The 18,703-nt window shown below is 39.9% G+C and overlaps 1 protein-coding gene across 15 annotated transcripts in view; it reads right to left on the reverse strand.

Annotated features, from left to right (window-relative positions):
• The window catches only part of LOC102943405 (fibroblast activation protein alpha), a 63,259-nt gene that overhangs the window by 36,117 nt on the left and 8,439 nt on the right, over positions 1–18,703 (reverse strand). For 14 of the 15 annotated variants that reach the window (XR_005227456.2, XR_005227459.1, XR_005227458.2 and 11 more), the window contains exons 3-8: positions 7,407–7,502; positions 6,132–6,226; positions 5,922–5,996; positions 5,631–5,683; positions 4,648–4,720; positions 3,172–3,292 (exon numbers count right to left, since the gene is read on the reverse strand). Coding sequence is in view for 10 of the 15 variants with exons in the window: in XM_043525269.1 (XP_043381204.1) it covers positions 3,172–3,292; positions 4,648–4,720; positions 5,631–5,683; positions 5,922–5,996; positions 6,132–6,226; positions 7,407–7,502 (513 nt within the window). In the remaining 5 variants the exon portion in view is untranslated. The remainder of the gene's footprint in view (positions 1–3,171; positions 3,293–4,647; positions 4,721–5,630; positions 5,684–5,921; positions 5,997–6,131; positions 6,227–7,406; positions 7,503–18,703) is intronic. The other variant, XM_037913249.1, reaches the window with a different exon arrangement.

Below are 18,703 nucleotides of genomic sequence, written 5' to 3' on the forward strand. Positions count from 1 at the left end.
TACTGAGTGTTTTTAAGAATTGTGAATGTTTTATTAAAATGCTATCTATATTGATAGTAGGGGAAAGACATTGGTGCAGATGTTAATTTAAATCATGTTTAATGTAAAGAACCAATAAGAAGCTGGCAGAAATGTGAAGGGGGTAATGGGTAGGTTTAATATTAAATAGTATTATAAGAGTAGTTTGTTACTACTGGGCAGAGCTCCAATTAACATCAAACGGGTACCGTTAGGTTCCAGGATGACAAGGCTGTACTCCACTCTGTTTTCAGTGGACTGATGATCACTCATTAATACACTATTGCATGTAAGTATAATTGTAGTAGTGTTCAAGTGATAATTGCATGCCAGTTTGCGTAACTAATCTTTTTTTTAATAACATTTAGTTTTTATCATTTAAACTGTTATTTAGTGGTTGTCTACTAAATGCATTTTTTGTAACCAACCTGGAGGTGCAAACCTGAAAACTAAATTATGTTTTATTGCACCCTTATCTTTAACAACTTAATATTCATTGGGAACATTTCAACATAAAACTTACAAAAGGTTACAATGCAGAGACCCATTTAAGTCAGCTATTCATATGCTTAAAGTTATGTATATGGTTAAGTGTCTTGCTGGATTGAAGCCTAAGAGCCAAATCCTGCTCACATTGAAGTCAAAACTCTCCCTGAGTTTCATTGCCATTAAATAAGTATAAAAGAGACATGAGTCTCATCTGCAAAGTTCAGATCCAGATCCAATTTCCCCCCAAATTTAAGTGAGTTTTGATCCAGAATTTTGTTTATACATTATAAAAATGTGCCCAAGCCACAACGTTTAAACTCCCAATAGTCAGGGTATTCGGATCCAGTGCTATGGTTCAGATCATTCGGATCCAGTGCTATGGTTCATAAAGAAGGGTTAACATCATCCAGTGCACAATAATGTTCATTATAGCTGGAATGCTTCATGAACTTCTTTTAGAAGTGGACTTTGAAGAAAATGAAGGATGGGACCTAGTGAATAGTAATTATGAGGCTGTTCAAACCGTTGGAAGCAGCATAAAGGCAGTCACCATTTCTGAAGGAGCAAAGAATTCTGGGTGTGATCAGGAGAGAAAGAAGGGGTAGTGAGCATGGGAATCAGGTGGAAACTGATTGGAAAATATCCTCCCTTTATTCAAAGCACTGCTCTGTGGAAAAATAAATTATGCGCAGTACATTAAAAGCTCATGTTTCCTGTCAGAAAAATACCTTAACAAATTGGTGTATCGTTGATTTTTAAAAGTGGATTCATTCTGTTCCTAAACACCAAAAAAGGATTTTCATTCTGCACCAGACCACTGGTTTATCTGGTCAGGTACTGGGATTAGCCAGAAGAAGGCAGAAACTAATAATGAACCTGGACTTTTGTGCAATGCAATGCATGGGGTTGAGGGGGGAGGAAGATAGGATATTCCTTCTTGATCTGGACAGGTAAATGATTTATGTCCTGAAGTAATACGTCTGGTTACTAGTATCATTATCACCACTTGTACAACTACAGATATTAAATGCCATAACGTTTTCCCCACTCCTTTACAAAATAAAGCTACAGTATGCATTTCCATGACCTACTGGAGCAGTGAACTCCATAGATTGATTATATGATGTGTAAAAATACATGCCCTTTCACGGATTCTAAATGTACTACTCTTTAATTTTAGGTGCCCCCTTGCTCTATTGCAACAGAATAAAAAGTAGGCAATTATTAGTTATCATTTCCCAAAATGTAGGATCTCTTACAAACTGCTGGGACCCAAAAAACAATGCACCTTCCCAGCCCTCTAAAACTCCCTCCTATATATTGATAGGCTTTTGCAATAATAGTGCGCTCTTCTGTTCAACCTTACTTTTGCACTTCTCTAGTTACAAGAAGTGAAACCCATCTTTTGCTTGTACTTGTTTGCATATAAGGAACAACACAGGGCAGGTTGTGCTGATATGGTGAGACATCAGAACATCGTTGGCATGTCGTGAAACAAGAAGCTGAAAGATAATCTCAAAACAAGTCCACCGATCTTTGGGTCCATGTAAGTGCTCCAGGCTCAAGAGAGGTACTGTTTTACAAAAGATTAGCGCAGGCAAATATATTTATTAATAGGCCAGCCCAATTGCTTTGTGGTAGCAAATCAAGCTACTTCCTGCTGGACTGAGTCTGAATCTTGATCTTGGTTTGAAGTCACCACAAGACATGAAGTAGTGGTGTTGTTTTTCAATGGAAAACTTTTGCACATACTCTGCTGTACTAGCCTCCTGGTCAGTTCAAACAGGAACCAGTGCTCCAAAGGGCATCGGGTTCTAAGGAAGGATGGTTCTAAGGAAGGGAAGATGAGCCTATCTAGTAGGGATAATTTTTTGTGTGAGGAGGATGAGGAGTTGTGAAAATGAGGAATAAAAGGCTTGGCATGGAGCCACAAAAATAAGGCCCCAGCTTCCTTGCACTGATAAGGACTGGATAGTTGCACCCAACTGAACATTGCCACCCCAAAAGGGCACTACAGGATCACGTCAGACAACAGTGGATGAAAGGAATATTTACAAAGGGCTAAATTCAGCCCATGGTCTCGGGTGGCTTCTGCTGACACAGCTCCTGCTGGAAGGCATCTAAGGAAGAAAGTCCGCTGTAGATCCCCAGTGAAAATTACAGATGTCCTAATCTGGCAGAAACTCCCAACTGAAATGTAGCAAACTCTGGGCTTTAAATGCAGCACCAACTTGCACAACACCAGAGATTTTAGGGGGGGAAGTGAGAAGTTACATATCTAACTGAAGCTATAGGCAAAATTTAACGGCAGAGACTGTAGTTTCCTGAGCTGAAATTTTGTCAGGCCACTGCGGCTAACATCTCTACTCTTATGAAATCACATTATGAAATGTGACATGGTATCTTGGATGATCACAGGCCCTTGATTTCTCATCTCATTGGAAAAAGGGACCCTCACTGGGTGGCTCATGGACAGTGCTTAATTACTAAGGTGATTGGCACATCATATGCGTAAACAGGCTCACTAGTGACTTAGAGAGAAGATTGCAAAATACTAAATCACCAACACCGTTTCTTGCTGCACTTAGATGTTGTTTGGTGTTCTCCCATCTAAGTTCTGACCAAACCCTGCCTTGTTTAATGCAGTTTTCAATATTAACTTACCTTCATAGACCCAGTCAGGAATTCCATTAAATATTACATTCTCTTTTCCATTACTAGTTATTTTAATAGCTGGATCTTCAGGATATTGTTTCAAATAGATATTATTCTGATACACATATGCCTAAAGATGAGAATTTATTTGTTAGGAATATGTACAATTATAGAAAAAGGTCTGACCAAATTTTGTACAGTAATGCTATTGTGTATACATTAGAAATGATAATAAAGTAAAATAGATAGGCCAAATCCGGATATCCTTAGTCAAGTAAAATTAAATAGAAGCCTTTGCAAATTTTCCCAAGAACCTAGTACCTCCCGTGGAACTAGGTTTGGATTTGATCTAATGGAAGTAAATTACAATTTGAAGGCCAAATTCTGCTCTCAGTTACAGCAGTGTAAATCCACAGTAACTCCACTGAATTTTTCTCAATATGAAAAAACTGCTATATTTAAACTGTTGATGCAGGTATCTAACTCCCATTAGCTGTATTGGAAAGTACATTGAATGAAAAAAAATCCTGAAATATTTGTCATAAATGAGCTTCAAAGGATTCCAAGATACAGTTAGGTTTGGAAAAGCTTGCAGTCCTCTTTGAAACTCATTCAAACTTTCTGAAACTCTTGTATCTTTCAACTGAGCTAGAAATCTCAGGTGAACAGGCTTTCTTGTGAGATTTCAGACATTTCTATTTCTGATCCTAGCTGGGATCAGCAAGTACAGCACAAAACATGAGTCTATAATATAAATTTTAAAAGGGGATCAAACTTTACTGGAAATTCAGAAAAGGCTCAGTTCATATTCAGTTTGAGATTTGAACAAAGGTTCTTATTTTAGCTGAACCCATTTGTCCATTTCTGTTACAGAAAAAGGAGCCTGATCCCATAGCCCTTGTTCATCTCAAACTGTTAGTAAACTCAATGGGAGTTTAGGGTGTGCCAGGACGGCTGCATCAAACCAAAATGAGAGGAATTTCTTAGAAAATTGTGTCTCTTGATACTACAAATATTTCATTTAATAACATAAAAGTAAAATGTCAATTGCACTGCATTTTAAATGACCAGCACTCAAAATTCTCAGGTGGAGCATATAGCCTGTTTGACCTCTCTTCTTCCATTGTCAGATTTGGAGGTCAGTGAGAGTGCAACTGCTCTTCAGTGTTTTACTAAGAAAATGTCTTAACTATGAACTGTGCTCAAAGTTCTTGATAAAAGAAATTACGGGACAATAGCAAGTTAGGTATTATTTACTGTTTATGAGCAGTTAAAACATAAGCTTTAGGCTAGAACAGGTTGTTCTATAACGGTGTTCCCCCTTCCATATTGACTAGCTAAACTGTTATCTTTACTAAGTATGGTTGATAAACACAGTTTAAAGGCCTGTGAAAATAGGGCTTAAGCAAACCCACATAACCAAATAAATCTATTCTATTCCATCAAAAAGTTACATTATTTCAGCACTTCATTATTTTTACTGACCAATTTGTGTCCAACGGGTGACCAGGATATATACTGAATTTTATGTGGAAGTGGAGGTTCTGTTACAAAATTACTAAAAAAAAAAAAAGGAAAGAAGTTGAAATGGCTATTGCCTGCACTGCAAACAGATCGTAATAATGTACATACATATAAAAGGCAAATTAAAGAAAAAGCACAAAAGTACAATATTTTAACAGCTTTTGTTTTGTGAACAATGTAAAATTGGTGTCAGAAAACTTGCATTTGCTGTGCAAACCAAGCAGTTAGGCATAAAATAATGTGACTCATGCATGAGGGCTTGCATATGCTAGCAAATTTTGTGTGTGCACAGGTCAGGCAGCCCTTGGTCCAACAGCCTGAAATGCCAGTCTTAACCTGTGTCCAAGTATGGCACAGGAAACTAAGTCACCTGCTATACTGTACACTCTGCATTACTATTAGAATCAGCTCTAGTGACTTGTGAATCATGGACCTATTATGTGGCATCACCTATGAGGAGCCAGCAAAGCATCAGCAGTGCCTGTGTACTTCAGGAGAGCAGCTGCAGTGTCATGTGCAATGGCTTTCCTCAGCACCCAAGCTGCAGCAGCCTCTTGCCTTCAACCCCCTGCCAGCACCTTCCCAGGGATGTAAAAGAGCAGTCAGAATGGAAGGAAAAATCAAATAAAGAAGATGGATAAAGGACAGAAGGAGGGACTAGAAAATTCTGAGTAGTCAGAGATTCAGGCAATCACAGATCAGATAGACCCAAGATGCCTAGTGGTGAAAAGATAGGGGGATTTTCCCAAAGTCCATTTTTTTCAGGGTAATTTCTGAATTTTGCACCAGCTAATCAAGCAAACAGCTGGCAACTTGAGAGACTGAAGCAACAACAGAACAGTGCAATACTAATATCAGAAGAGAGCTTTCTAATGGAAATGCTAGCAAGCACATATCTAGAGTATTTGGCTATAGTTATGTGAGAAACAGGTATCAGGCTTTACCCGTATTGAAGATCATAAATGTGGTATGATGCTGTATAAGAATATCTCCAAAGCTGCAAAAAATGAGTAAGCCAGAAAAAAATATGATCAACTCTGAGGTATAATGCCTCTCAGTGCTCCCCTTGGGCCTACACACCACCCCATGCTATATGGTAGTTTAATTTAATTCACCTCTCCAACCTACTATTAATGGTTCTTGATCTCATGTTGAGTAATATGTTACCACAACCTATAAAATATCAGATGTTAAAAGGCAGAAGGTTCAGCCAAGTAATCAAAAAAAGGAATTACCTTTGTGTAATCGCTTTCCAGAACTATAAATTGTTTATCAGCTGATAATGCATAGTTTGAGGCGTTAACTTTTCTCTGAAAGATTGAGAAGTTGATTAGATTCTAGTACGCATACACTAAATATCTGAATATTTAAATCTATTTGTATTTACATGGAAGTTTTTAAAACAACAACATTCTATTTATTTTTTAAATGGAAATGATACATACAAGCGTGTCATTAGTCAAGATGATAGTTGAGTGCTCAGTTTCAACATCATAGAGAATAACGTTATCTTCCGCTGACTGATGAAGATATTCATGACCTGTTGGGGGGAGAGGGGAGAAGGGAATATTTATTTCACAATATCTTTACACAGAAGATATTGTGAAATAAAAGTGTTTATCAGAGTATAGTCCCTCTTTGGCAGATGAGCAGTTCAAGAACAAATGTCTTTTGAAATCAGTATAAAAATAAGTTTTGCCTTATTTTTTAATTCCATAACAGCACCCAATTATGCAACGATCTAGTCTTTGGACACTCAGATATGTGCTGAAATTACACTGCACAACCAGTGATATGGCAGTTACTTCACAGCCAATTTCCGCTCTGAATTATAACTGCCCAAACTTGTCAGGATTTGACCCATTTTAGGGTCCATAACATAGGATGTCTAATTTAAACTCACTAATGGAAGAAGATTCAAAATCCTGGCTTTGCATTTCACCTGACCATTCTCCGCTGTATACAGATTTTGTAGATAACACTAGCACTGCACAATATGAAGAAGGATCATCTGGGCCAAATTCTGGCTTATTTATACATGTGCTACTGAACTCAGGTGCTTTATACTTAACTTCATATATTTATTTTGTATATTAAAGAACTCACTTAGAGCCAAATCCTTAACTCCTATGTAAACCTGAACAAACAGGCCTCATTCAAAGGGACTCTGCAGGTGTCAAGGGCATACAATTTTCTACCATAAGAGAGCAGACAAGAGTGCTCAACGTGACTAAGGGTGGCAGTGTTGGGCCCGTAGGTAAAGATTATCAGTCATTATCTACTGAAAGTATAAAAGCTCAGTGAAACCAAAGATAAAATAAAACAGACTCTTTAAGAGATGAATGTTCAGTGTATGTTCAGTGCATCTAATGGAAGCAAGTACAATAAAAAATATGTTTCTGAAGGCTTGTCTATATATAAAATGCTATAATGGCACTGCTGCGATGCTGTTGCACATCTCCTTTTGGCATAGGTAATCCACCTCCCTGACAGGTGGTAGCTAGGCTGACAGAAGAATTGTTACATCAACCTAGAGTTGCCTACATGGACACTTAGGTCATCTTAACTACACCACACAGGGGTATGGATTTTTCACACCCCTCACTGACATAGTTAAACCAATCTAATTTTTTAGTGTAGACCAGGCCTCAGTCTGTGTAAACCAGCCAGAAGATACGTATTAAAAATTATACGTAGCCACAAAAGATATCTTCACTTACTTGAAATCCAGTATGGAAAAAATGTTTTGTACTGAAATTTTCCATTCAAATAATCCTCCAATGTAAGAGCCCTAGGATTGTCATCTGGGTTGGGAACTTTAGAAATAAGGTAGAGAGAGGAAAGAGTTATTAATAACATCTGTGTAGACTGAGAAACAAAATAGAAATTGTTGCTAGCTGAGCTTTTCCTCTATTCCAGAAACTTAGTGTAGTGAGAAGCCCTGAAGAATGTAGTGTTCCAGTAATTCCCAGATCAGGCAAACCAGAGGCAGCACCAGGGAAAGCTTTCCATCATTGCCCTGACAGCATCCTTCAACCTTCTTCTGGAGAAACTGCCTCAAGGGATAAGAAGCTAGGAACTAGACCGAGGAGAATTCATTTCACATAAACAGAGATGGACCTATGTAGCTGCAGACACTGTGAAGGCAGGAGAACCCCTCCCCACACCATTACCAGGGGCAGTCAACAGTTTTTAAAGAGGGCATGGGTTTCCTGAACTTGTGCAGGGTATGAAGATGCCTGTTTTAATGGTTACAGGAAGCCCCATATGATTGCAAATAAGCCCCTGTACCTGGGCCACCAAAGAGTCAAATAGCCACTTTAAATCGTTGCTCAGCACAGCTAGATTTCAACCAACAACTGAGAGGTGAAAGGTTCCGTATCCCATGACCAGTCCCCTGAACCAGGCAGTTCCACTCTTTACAAGCTTTTCAATGTTCTTACCAAGTGTTAGAAGATGGATATAAGACTTGAAAGATTATCATCACCTATGCTTATTTCTTCATGTAGCCAGAAGAAAGCAACACACACATATACAGAACTAGAAATAAAACTGGAGAATGATTTCATAAATCTAGTAAACTGAATTTTAGAAATCACCATTCTCCCAGTGGGCCAGGCATATGACACTACATAAATGGGCTTCTGAATAGTGCTCAAATGTGTGTTCTCCACCCTCCCCTTCACAGTGCCCAGACAGGTGCCTGGGAAAATCCTACTGAACATAAGTCCTAGGTTATCTGTCAACTTTCTTGTCCGCCAGACAAGGGTGACTGGGGAGAACAGGGATGGGCTGAGTGACATCAGTCACAGAACCATTGAGCTCCCAGTCAGAGAGGAGGATAGCTTCAGAGGCATAATGGGAGGGGAGCAAACAAAACCAAGTCACCTCAGAGACAGAGGAGAAGATGAGGCTGAAAGAGCAATAGAAACAAGCTGCCAAACAGATGATAGGGGAATGGACCTAGTTAACATCCTCTGCATAATTTCATGGGAGAGGAGCTGGAACGTGTGTCTGTATTGAGTGGGGAGTGCAGAGGAGGGAATCAGTGCTGAGGGGACAGACTGCTGCTGGGCTTTTCATCTGATCCGGTAGTTCTACGACAGATATTTCTACAAGAAAGGCAAGAAATTTGAGTTTGAATTGCCAGCCAAGCCAGAGCAGATGTAGTAAAATGAACAACAATTTGTTTATTTGCTTCTGAAAATCACAATTTGTAATGATTTTGGAAAGGAGTCAGCCTCTCTAATACTTTATTACAGCCTGTTGCAATTGCAAACTTGGCTGCTTCTGCTAGGGCCACACAGTTTAATTCGCAAACTAGTTATTGATGTATGAACTGACTATTTAAACACTCGTTTAAAAACCAAGCACAAAAGATGTGGTTGGTTTTTTAAAAAAAATTTTTTTTGAAAAAGCTAACACGCATTAAACCACCGTTTGGGGCTTTTGGGGTAAAACAAAAAATGTATCAGTGTGAATCAGCAGAGAGCAATACTGAAAGCCTTGGATCACGTAAGTGCAAAGTTAAGGAATATGAGATATTTAGGTTCATTCATGAGAAGCCAAAAAAAAAAAAAATCTATGGGTTTCCTTCCAGCAATATTATACAAAACACTTGCAATGTGCAGGACATGAGAAATGCTGTCTGATAAAGGCAGTCATCTTCTGGTCAGGGCTTATCTGTGTGTAAATCCTAGGTACTCCTTCTGCTCTGATTTTGAAGGTTACCACTGTATAAGCAGCTTTCCACTCTTTGGGTGCTCCTTGGACTTAATCCTACTCCCACTGAAATCGATGGGATTTTTGCCATTATCTTCAATGGGGTCAGCATTGGGCTATTAGAGAGTATCTCTGCTGCTTCATCCTGTTCTTTCTTTCTGAACTCTGAGGTGAATGGTTTCAGAGTAGCAGCCATGTTAGTCTGTATTTGCAAAAAGAAAAGGAGGACTTGTGGCACCTTAGAGACTAACCAGTTTATTAGAGCATAAGCTTTCGTGAGCTACAGCTCACTTCATCGGGTGCATAGACTAGAACATATGGTAAGAGATACATATATATATATATATATATACATACAGATAAGTTGGAAGTTACCATACAAACTGTTAGAGACTAATTACTTATCTGTATGTGTATATATATATATATCTTACTATATGTTCCATTCTATGCATCCGATGAAGTGGGCTGTAGTCCACGAAAGCTTATGCTCTAATAAATTTGTTAGTCTCTAAGGTGCCACAAGTACTCCTGTTCTTTTTTCTGCGGTGAATGCCATTCAGTCCTGATGATTTACTGCACTGCAGTTTCAACTTTGCCTCTATTTCCTCTCTCTGTTAAGGCCACATTTTGACTCCCTGTGAAATGTTGCTTTGCATTGACTTTTATGGTATACTTTATAATGACAATGCGTGGTTCTTCTGCTAAGTAACTTACTTACTGTAGAACACATATGTCAGATTGACGGTTGACACTGTTTTTGCCTGCACTAATGCAGAAGGAAGCTGTGAAGCTAAATAAAAGTAAATGACAATCCACAGGCAGAAACATATAAATACAAAAACCTAAAACAAAACAAAACAAAAACCCACTGAGCTAGCAGTAAACTCAGAAAATATCCATATACGTTCATGAAGAAGTTAATTCTCCTTGTGAGTAGCAGGATAATATTTTAATAGATTAAGGCTCTCAGTAAAAAGAAGGGAAAATTACAAACTCTTACTAAAACAATGTTAAATAATTGTCAAGAATCAGCTTCTTCACCACCACCTCTCAACACCAAATGAATGGATACTTAAAATGTCTTGACTTACCATGTACTTTCCAGATTAAATTCTGTATGTGAATTATGGTTTTAAAGCTATTAGAAACCCAATAATAAGATTTATTTCTATAACTGTGCACTCTTAGGGCCAAAACCCGCAGTCCTATTTGATACCTTTATCAGGCAAAATTCTTAGTCTTTGTATTTATTTAAAGGTCGTTACAGAATCTAGAATAGAATTCTTACAAAGGATACAGACAGCACCACTGATCAAGCTGGTGACCTCCATTTGTCTTAATTCTCACATCAACTGACTAGATTCTTTAAATACTCTTTTAACCACATCACTCTCACACGCAGTATATTCTCCCATAGCTTGGTACAACTGCTAACTTAGCACAACTGCTAAACGTATCCATTTCTTCTTAAATTTCCAGCATCCCACTTTAAGAAAATTGAATGCCAGTGTTTCTTACTTCCAGTTTGCTGACTACTTATCATTTTGAATGCTTGTTCATAAGCAACTGAAGAGACATTTAAATGCTCTAATTAAGGCAGCAGCTTTAATTATTTGCAGTTTTCTGACTCCTTTGTATAACTAAAGATCATTCCAATAATTAGTCCTTGAAATCATGTTCCACAAAGAAAGAACCTGTCTTCATTTCTTCCTCATCTTTCAAAGCCTTCCATAACTTTTGGGAGAGTTTTTAATCCTTTCTGGGGTGCAGGAACAATTTGTATAGTGGTAGTTCTGAGAGCCATTGAACCAAACTGTGAACCCTGTATATGATGGACACCATTTCAAACCAGGGGATGCAACCACACCCCTTGCACACCTAGTTCCAGCACCTATGAATCCTCAATTTGGATTATGTTGCTGGGACAACTCTGATCAGGCCCATAATTTCCTAAAATAAATTCACTTTGATCTAATCACTATTTTAGTTTCATAGGCATGCAAAATATATACTAGCATTTAGAGTGCTTTACATGTTCAAAGTACTGTACAAACATTGACTAACCCTTATAACGCCCCTCCAAATTAGGTAAGTAGCTATTTTCATTCTCATTGTACAGACAAAGAAATAGGGTAAAGAGATGAGGCAAACTCTCCAAAGACAAACAGGAAATCAGTAGCAGAGCTGGCAGTAGAAATCAAAGGTCCTTGACCCTCAAACAATCTTTCTCTTCTAAAACACACTGTCTTGATTTTAGTTCTCTATAGTTCCTTCGCCTTTATAAAGAAGGTGTCAACGTGCATTCCTTGCACAGACAACACTCCTAGTGACGTCGCGTTATGCAGAATGGTGTACTACATAGTATGCTGTGCTGGCCATTCTGTCTTACAACATAATCTTGACACCTGCCCTACATTTTCCATCCTCATAATAACTGAACATTACCACATTTAATCATTGCTCTATGCACACATCTAACTGTGACAATATATGACCATTACATTGCATATTTCTTTTGTATTCCAAACTGTAAGTTGTGTGTTTTATTTCTATTTTGCTGTCCAATCCCTTGATGTTTGAGTGCTACAGAGACAGGAACTTCAAAGCCAAGCTTTTAATAAAGTTTCAGATTAACAATACATAAATTTGATTCTCTCACAGGTAAATTGACACAGTGCACTAGTATTGTGCGCACATGTTCTATTATCATAATCACATTTCCCACTCCCAATCAAGGATGTGGGCACAAACCAACCCTTAGTTCCTTTGTTCTCCTGGCTCCAGCATCAGTTTTCAGAGGTCACTTTCTGGCTGCATATACAGGCCTATACACCAGCACAGACATCAACCCATTCCTGGCAAAAGCTCTCCCCCCATCCTCACATATGTTTTGCAGGAGAACATTAATGGCATTATACACGCTGGGATCCAAACGGCTTTGTAGGCAGCACCATCTTGCCTTCAGCGGAACAAATGTACATTCTACCACCATCCATCAACTGCTGTGTGTGTAATTTAACCTTCTTCTGCCAGGTGCTCCCATACCAGGGGAGGGTTTCATGAGCCAGGGCAGTACGTTATAGATAGACTGGATCTCCCAAAATAATGGTGGTCACTAGACATCCCTTTAATATCCATATTATTGGTAGGGAATAAAGTCCCAGATTATCCAATTTGAAAACGCCAGATCTCCAGAATCTCCAGGGCATCATGCACCCTACTAGTGTATCCTAAGTTGCTGTTTGTGAACTTTCCTCTATTGGCAATCAGGCCTGCATAATGATTGAATAGTATCCTTCCCGGTTTACATATTCACTTGCACTTTTGGGGGTGGGTGTGCAGACATATTGTAAGGGACAGGGGCGCAGGCGGTCTGACCTATCAGCCACAGCTGGGCTGGAGTCCACACATCAGGGATGGTAGTCAGTAAGCAGGGGTCGGAGGAATTACTAGAGCCGGGTTCAGTAAGCATGTTTTGGGGTCAAAGTCAGGACAGGGTCAGAGACCAGAGATCAGAGGTAGTACCAGGCTGGAATCAGGAGGCAGGAATCAGGATTAGAGTTAGGCTGGAGTCAGAGACTAGAGATCAGAGGTAGTACCAGGCTAGAGTCAGGAGGCAAGAGTCAAGGCCAGAGATCAGGAGATAAGGTGAGGTCTGGAGTCATAGCAGGCCCATTTTCTAAGCTAAACATAAAGTTTTATAAAGAGGGTGAGCATTTCTGAGTGAAAATTAGCAGTTTTCAAGCCACAACGTATTAGTTTCCTAAAGAAAACAGGAAAGATAGCTCTCATTATAAATATGTAATATTTCATATTTTCACAAGTTTTAAGTATTAGAATAGCCATTTAATCAAAATTAGAAATACAGGGAAATCACGTAAACTGCAACTACATATTTATGTTAAATTCTCCAAAAGAAAAATTGTGAATTTCTTAGTTCGACATTAGCAAACTTGATGGCCATTTTCCCCTACAGTGTTGTTATTAAATTCTTCTTATAATGTATCTAGTATTTACAGATTACACCTTTTTGTTTATTTTGGAAGAGGGAATTTAGCTTTCTTCCTACGTAAGCCTCCAATGGAGTTAATCCTCTTTCAAGAACTTCAACTTCTCACAGTTAAGCAGTGTTGCGAAACATAAAATTCTGACTCACCATATATTTCCTGTTCTTGTCTGACTTGCAAGATTTTCAGCCACAAAAAACTCACACTTCTGTCTCTGGAAACTGAGCTACAGTTCAGTAGGATTCAAAGACAAACTGGATCTTTATTTCGATAGAGATAACATCCACAGTCCCATTAGCTAGGGTAAAAAAAGCATAAGGAGTATAAACCCTTATGCTGATGGGCCAATACCAAAGGCTAACTGCTTGGGGTTAAGGAAATACTTACATATGGATGAGTTAACCCATAATTGTTCTTAAACAGAATTTCTTGAATCTTCCTCTAAAGCATCTGGTACTGAAGACTGATGTACAGGACACTGTAGTTGATGGATATTGGAACTAATCACTAGTTTGACCTGGTATTAGCATTTCCCATTTCCTCTCAGTGAGGCTTTGGGCAGAGCCTGATGCCAAGCCAGCACTTGTCCATGGACAAGGTAAATACATCCAGATCCATTAAGCTGGACCTCTTTGTGATATCTCATACTCCTTACCAAATATTCCTCTCACCTCCAAGAAGCTGATGAGATGAAGGGGAACTTTGTGAAATTATCATATCCTTCCAATCTGACTGAACCCAGTAGATTGCTATGGCAACTTTTCCTCCATCTCCAAAGCCCTCACCTGTAGAGTCTCACAAGGTTCAATCCTATTATTATTTAACTGCTTTGTGCATGCAGCAAAACTTTTTGGCTTAAGAATCAGCCTAAAGAAGCCAAAAGTCATGGTCCAGCCTCAACTGAGAAGTACTGCAACTATGCCAGTTGTGTCCATCAATGATGTTCCACACAAGCTCGTTGACAAATCTTGCTACATAGGCAGTGTCGTTTCATGAGATTGATGATGACATTACAAAGTGCTTTGGTGCAGCCACCAATGCCTTCAGAAGACTTCAGCATCATCTCTGGAATGAACGCTGGGTGAGACTGCAAACAAAAACTAATGTTTATTGTGCCATCATCATCACCACACTCCTCTGTGGCTGCGATATGTGGACTACTTAGCAACACCACATAAACAGCTTGGATCAATTCCACCTACGACATCTACAGCGGATAAAAGGAATTAAATAGCAAGATTTGATTCCAAACACCAAGGTCCTTCAGTGCTGTAACATCACAGGCATTGAAGCTTTTATAGTGAGAGTGCAGCTGAGATGATTCTGTCATGTGGTCAGTACGTCTGACAGTAGAATACCCAAGGCCATCTTTTACAGAAAATTGCAGACTGGAACTCTTTGGGAGCAGACCAAGAAAACATTCAAAGACACTGTCAAGGCCATCCTCCAATCTTGCAATGTCGACTTCAACACCCGCAAGTATTTCTCAAATGCGGACACCAGGGTCTTTTCTCACAGCCACATCCTCCTGGGTAGTGATTGCGAGAGGGGGCAAAGCAGCAGCCCCTCTCCCAGGGCCACCAGCAGGGGTCAGGCCTTGCCCCCTCTGGAGAAACAGAAATTAGAGAAGCAGACAGCCAGTGAGTTCCCTACCTTCCCGGGGTTGGTGAGGTTGGGTTTTAGCCCTGGGCTGGCGGGCAGCAGGCTCCAGCCATGGGGCTTCAGGCTCCATCTCCGGCCCCGGGGTGCTTCCCCGGGCCCTGTCCCAGGCCCCTGGGTGCAGGGCTTCGCACTCTGTCCCCAGGCTGTGCAGTAGCAGGCTCTGGACTCGGGCCGTGTAGCAGAGGGCTCTAGCCCCAGGCTCACCACCCTTCCATTGCCCTTAGCCTTTGCTGCCTCCCTCAGCCCCCCATCCATTCTCTTATCACCCATGGTCCCACTGCCTCCCCATCCAGGGCTTAATTTGTTCTCTGGCTTGCTGGGGCTGAGAAAGTCTGCTGTGAAAAGTGATATTTGTATGTTTATTAATATCACTTTTCACAGCAGATTTAGTAACTAGCTGGGAGGCTGTGAAAAGTGATATTAACATACAAGTGTCACTTTTCACAGCAGTAGACTTACTAGCCAACAAGTCTAAAAAAAAAACAACAACCGAAAGATCAAAAGAAAATAACAATAACAAAATAAACAAGACCGTGCAAAGCACCTTATTTGTGTTTCCATTGTATTTAGGTCCAGTAAAGAACAGACAACTGTAGATTATTTTTATCATTGAGTCTTCAAAAAAACTCCTACATAAATAAATCACAATGATTTGGACATGTATATGTGCATACTTATTTGTTTTTCCTAAGGTTAATTAAGTATTTTAGGAAAAATTGCCAGACCACCAGCAAGAGTTGGTTGCCGCACTCTGAGGCCACCAAAACATTTGTTGTGAGAACCCAAAAGCCTGCGACAAGATCCAATGGCAACAGCTCTGCCACCTTGGACTGAAAGATTTCAAGACACAGCAGCTTGTTGCAGTCAAGGAGAGACGTGCAAGGCGTAAAGCTAAAAGCAGTGCACATCCATCTACAATAGTCTTCACCCGTGGCACTTGTAGATGGGGCTGCAGGTCCAAAACTGGTCTTTGGTGTCATCTCAAGACCCAAAATAACTAACTGTAGCTCATCTGTTAAACTCACCGAGAGACTTTATCATCATCATTATTCAAACTCTATATCATGGATGGGCAACTTTATTGTAGTAGAATGCCATAAAATCCACTAAAACCTTTTGGCGGGCAAGGGGGATGTGACATGGTAGGGGAAGGTTTGGGTTCTGCCCCTGGGGAGTGTGACATGGGAGGGAGAGGAGGTCAGGTCTTGCTCCTGGGTTTGACACCACCATGCAGTGGTGTTTCCCATCCTGTGGGGTGTGAAAGTAGAATGAATTAAGAATGAATTATATTGAAATTATAATTCATTAAAGAAATGCTACCTGAAGGGTTTGTTGAAATACAGTTGTCAGGAAGAGAAACATTAAGGAGTGTGAGACAAGGGGTCCTCAAACTAATTAACTTAGAGCTCCTACTGAGCTAGGAGATTGGTAAACGTTAGTATGCAAATAAGATATGTATGTACATTTGTCAGTTTCTGCTTTCTTTTGTCTCTTATGTTAAATTGGCTTTGGCTTAGCTGTATAAATAAGTTATCTTGAACCTCAGAGAAGGGCTCACATCTGGGTGCATTAGCAAGGTGCTTTGCTAATAAACAGAGTGGTCTGACAAATTATGTGAGTCCTGAATCTGACTTTGACAATTTGGAGGTTCCACCGAGATGGCAACCATCTTCACTGGGGCCGTGTGACTCCTGACTGTTCTTAGGACGGCCGTGGCAAGCTGGCACCTGGGCATTTGGCCCGAGCGGTCCTCCACCAGAACGGAAGGGTGCATGACCACAGTGAAGTCTACGCCATTGAACCTGTTGGTTCCCACTCTGTTCTGGTAGGGATCCCGGGATCTGACATCAGGAATCTGGTCAGGTAATTATTTCTGTGTTTTGTCCGGACTGAGGACTGTCTTGTCTCTGTGTCTATCCATCCTCCCTGTGGTGTGTTTGAGTCTGGGCGCCGTCTCCGTCTGGGGATCGGCTGACCAAAGGGTTCCTGTCCCCACGGTCTGAGTGAGTGAAATCTGCACAATCGCAGCCGCACCGCGCCTTGGGTAAAACCCTTGGTGTGAAAGCAACGGCGATTGAGGCAGTAGCCTGTGGGCTCCTTTTGTGTGTTGCACCGGGCATCGCTCTGACGAACCCGACTTTCCTTCTTGTGTGATTGGTGTGTAAAGTCCTCCTGTATGGGTAACCAGACATCTAAGTCGGGACAGTTCCCTAAAGGAACGCCGGCTCAGTTTATGTATTTTAGGAAGAGTCCAGACTCCTGTAAATTTCTGGAAAAATGGTCTAGGCTAAGGGGGTCAGGTAGAGTGACTACTACCGGCACTACGCTTCTGTCCCCAGAAGCCTTTACAGCTATTCTGAGGGAAAATGGGCCCTTTCCCCACAGAAATGGTCTGTAAGGGACTGCTGCAGGCAGCAGGCAGAGAGAGAATCTGATCAAAATTGTTTGACTACTGGGTAATGTAATCAAAATCACTGAAGGATGTAAGGGTGTTCTACTGGAACTTAACTGCCTCAAATGTATAAAGGGAATGTAAGATGTAAAAAAAAACAGAGCAGTGTGGAAGGGATGTTAAGGGAAAGAAAATGTGTATGTCTCTGTCTGTCTGTGTGTAAATATGTAAAGTTCTAAGGATCAGTTGGTTGTTTTTGTTTTAAATAATGCCACTAAAAATCCATTTGACTCTTTAATTCAAAGTTGAAAAACTGACAGACCTTTTTGCTAGACACAGGTAATTAGTGTTGTTTGGCTTTGGGATTTGGCATTTAACCCTTAAAAGGTAACTCAATGCTTTACAAAATTTAAAATGTTTTTAAGTTGTGACTGCAGCAGGGCAGTCAAAATCAGGAGGATAAAAAAAAAATTCTGGATTCTTTTTGTTTGTTTGTTTTTGTAACAAAATAGCGGATGAGAGTTGTAGTAAAAAATAAATAAATAAATAAATAAATAAAAGACAGTGCCCTTCTGAAGCAACAGCAGGGGTGAAGTGCACAAAACAAACAAACAAAAAAACCAATGTTAGAAACACTGAGTCTTAAAATGGCTCTGAGTAATCAGACTGTCACTTTGATAAAGGTACATGAAAACTCTGTAAGCAAAAAAAAGAAATAGTTACACCTTATGTAAAAATGGATATGGATAATGTTATAGAAGTTAAACTATGGAAGGAATGTGCATTTGTCCCAGAACATGTGCAGGGTATATTGTAGAAGGGGCAAAAGAAATGCAAACATACCATGCTACTTAATTAAAATGCTATGAGGGCTCCAAAGGGAGCCACAATAGGTTGGGTTTTCTTTTTCAGATTGCTGTGTGTTTTGGAAGCAGAAGTTAAAAGTAATCAAAACTCTGGTGAAAGTTGATTGTGTCCCTTTTAAGATAGTCTCTGAGCTGCTGATGGCTTTAAATCCAAAAGCAGGATGTGTCTGTGAAAATGCAAATTACCTAAATGATAAAGGAAGGAAAGAACTAGCAGCACAAAGGAGCTGCAGATAAAGGACACACGTGGTCAGCAAACAAATTGTCTAAATAAAAGGCATGGTATAACAAGATAATTTTAATAAATTTAATGATAATAAGTATCCCTGTAACAACGTATATTGTATATGATTTTTGGAAAAACC

The sequence above is a fragment of the Chelonia mydas genome, chromosome 11, assembly GCF_015237465.2.
Source record: "Chelonia mydas isolate rCheMyd1 chromosome 11, rCheMyd1.pri.v2, whole genome shotgun sequence".
In the NCBI taxonomy this organism is placed as follows: Eukaryota; Metazoa; Chordata; order Testudines; family Cheloniidae; genus Chelonia; species Chelonia mydas.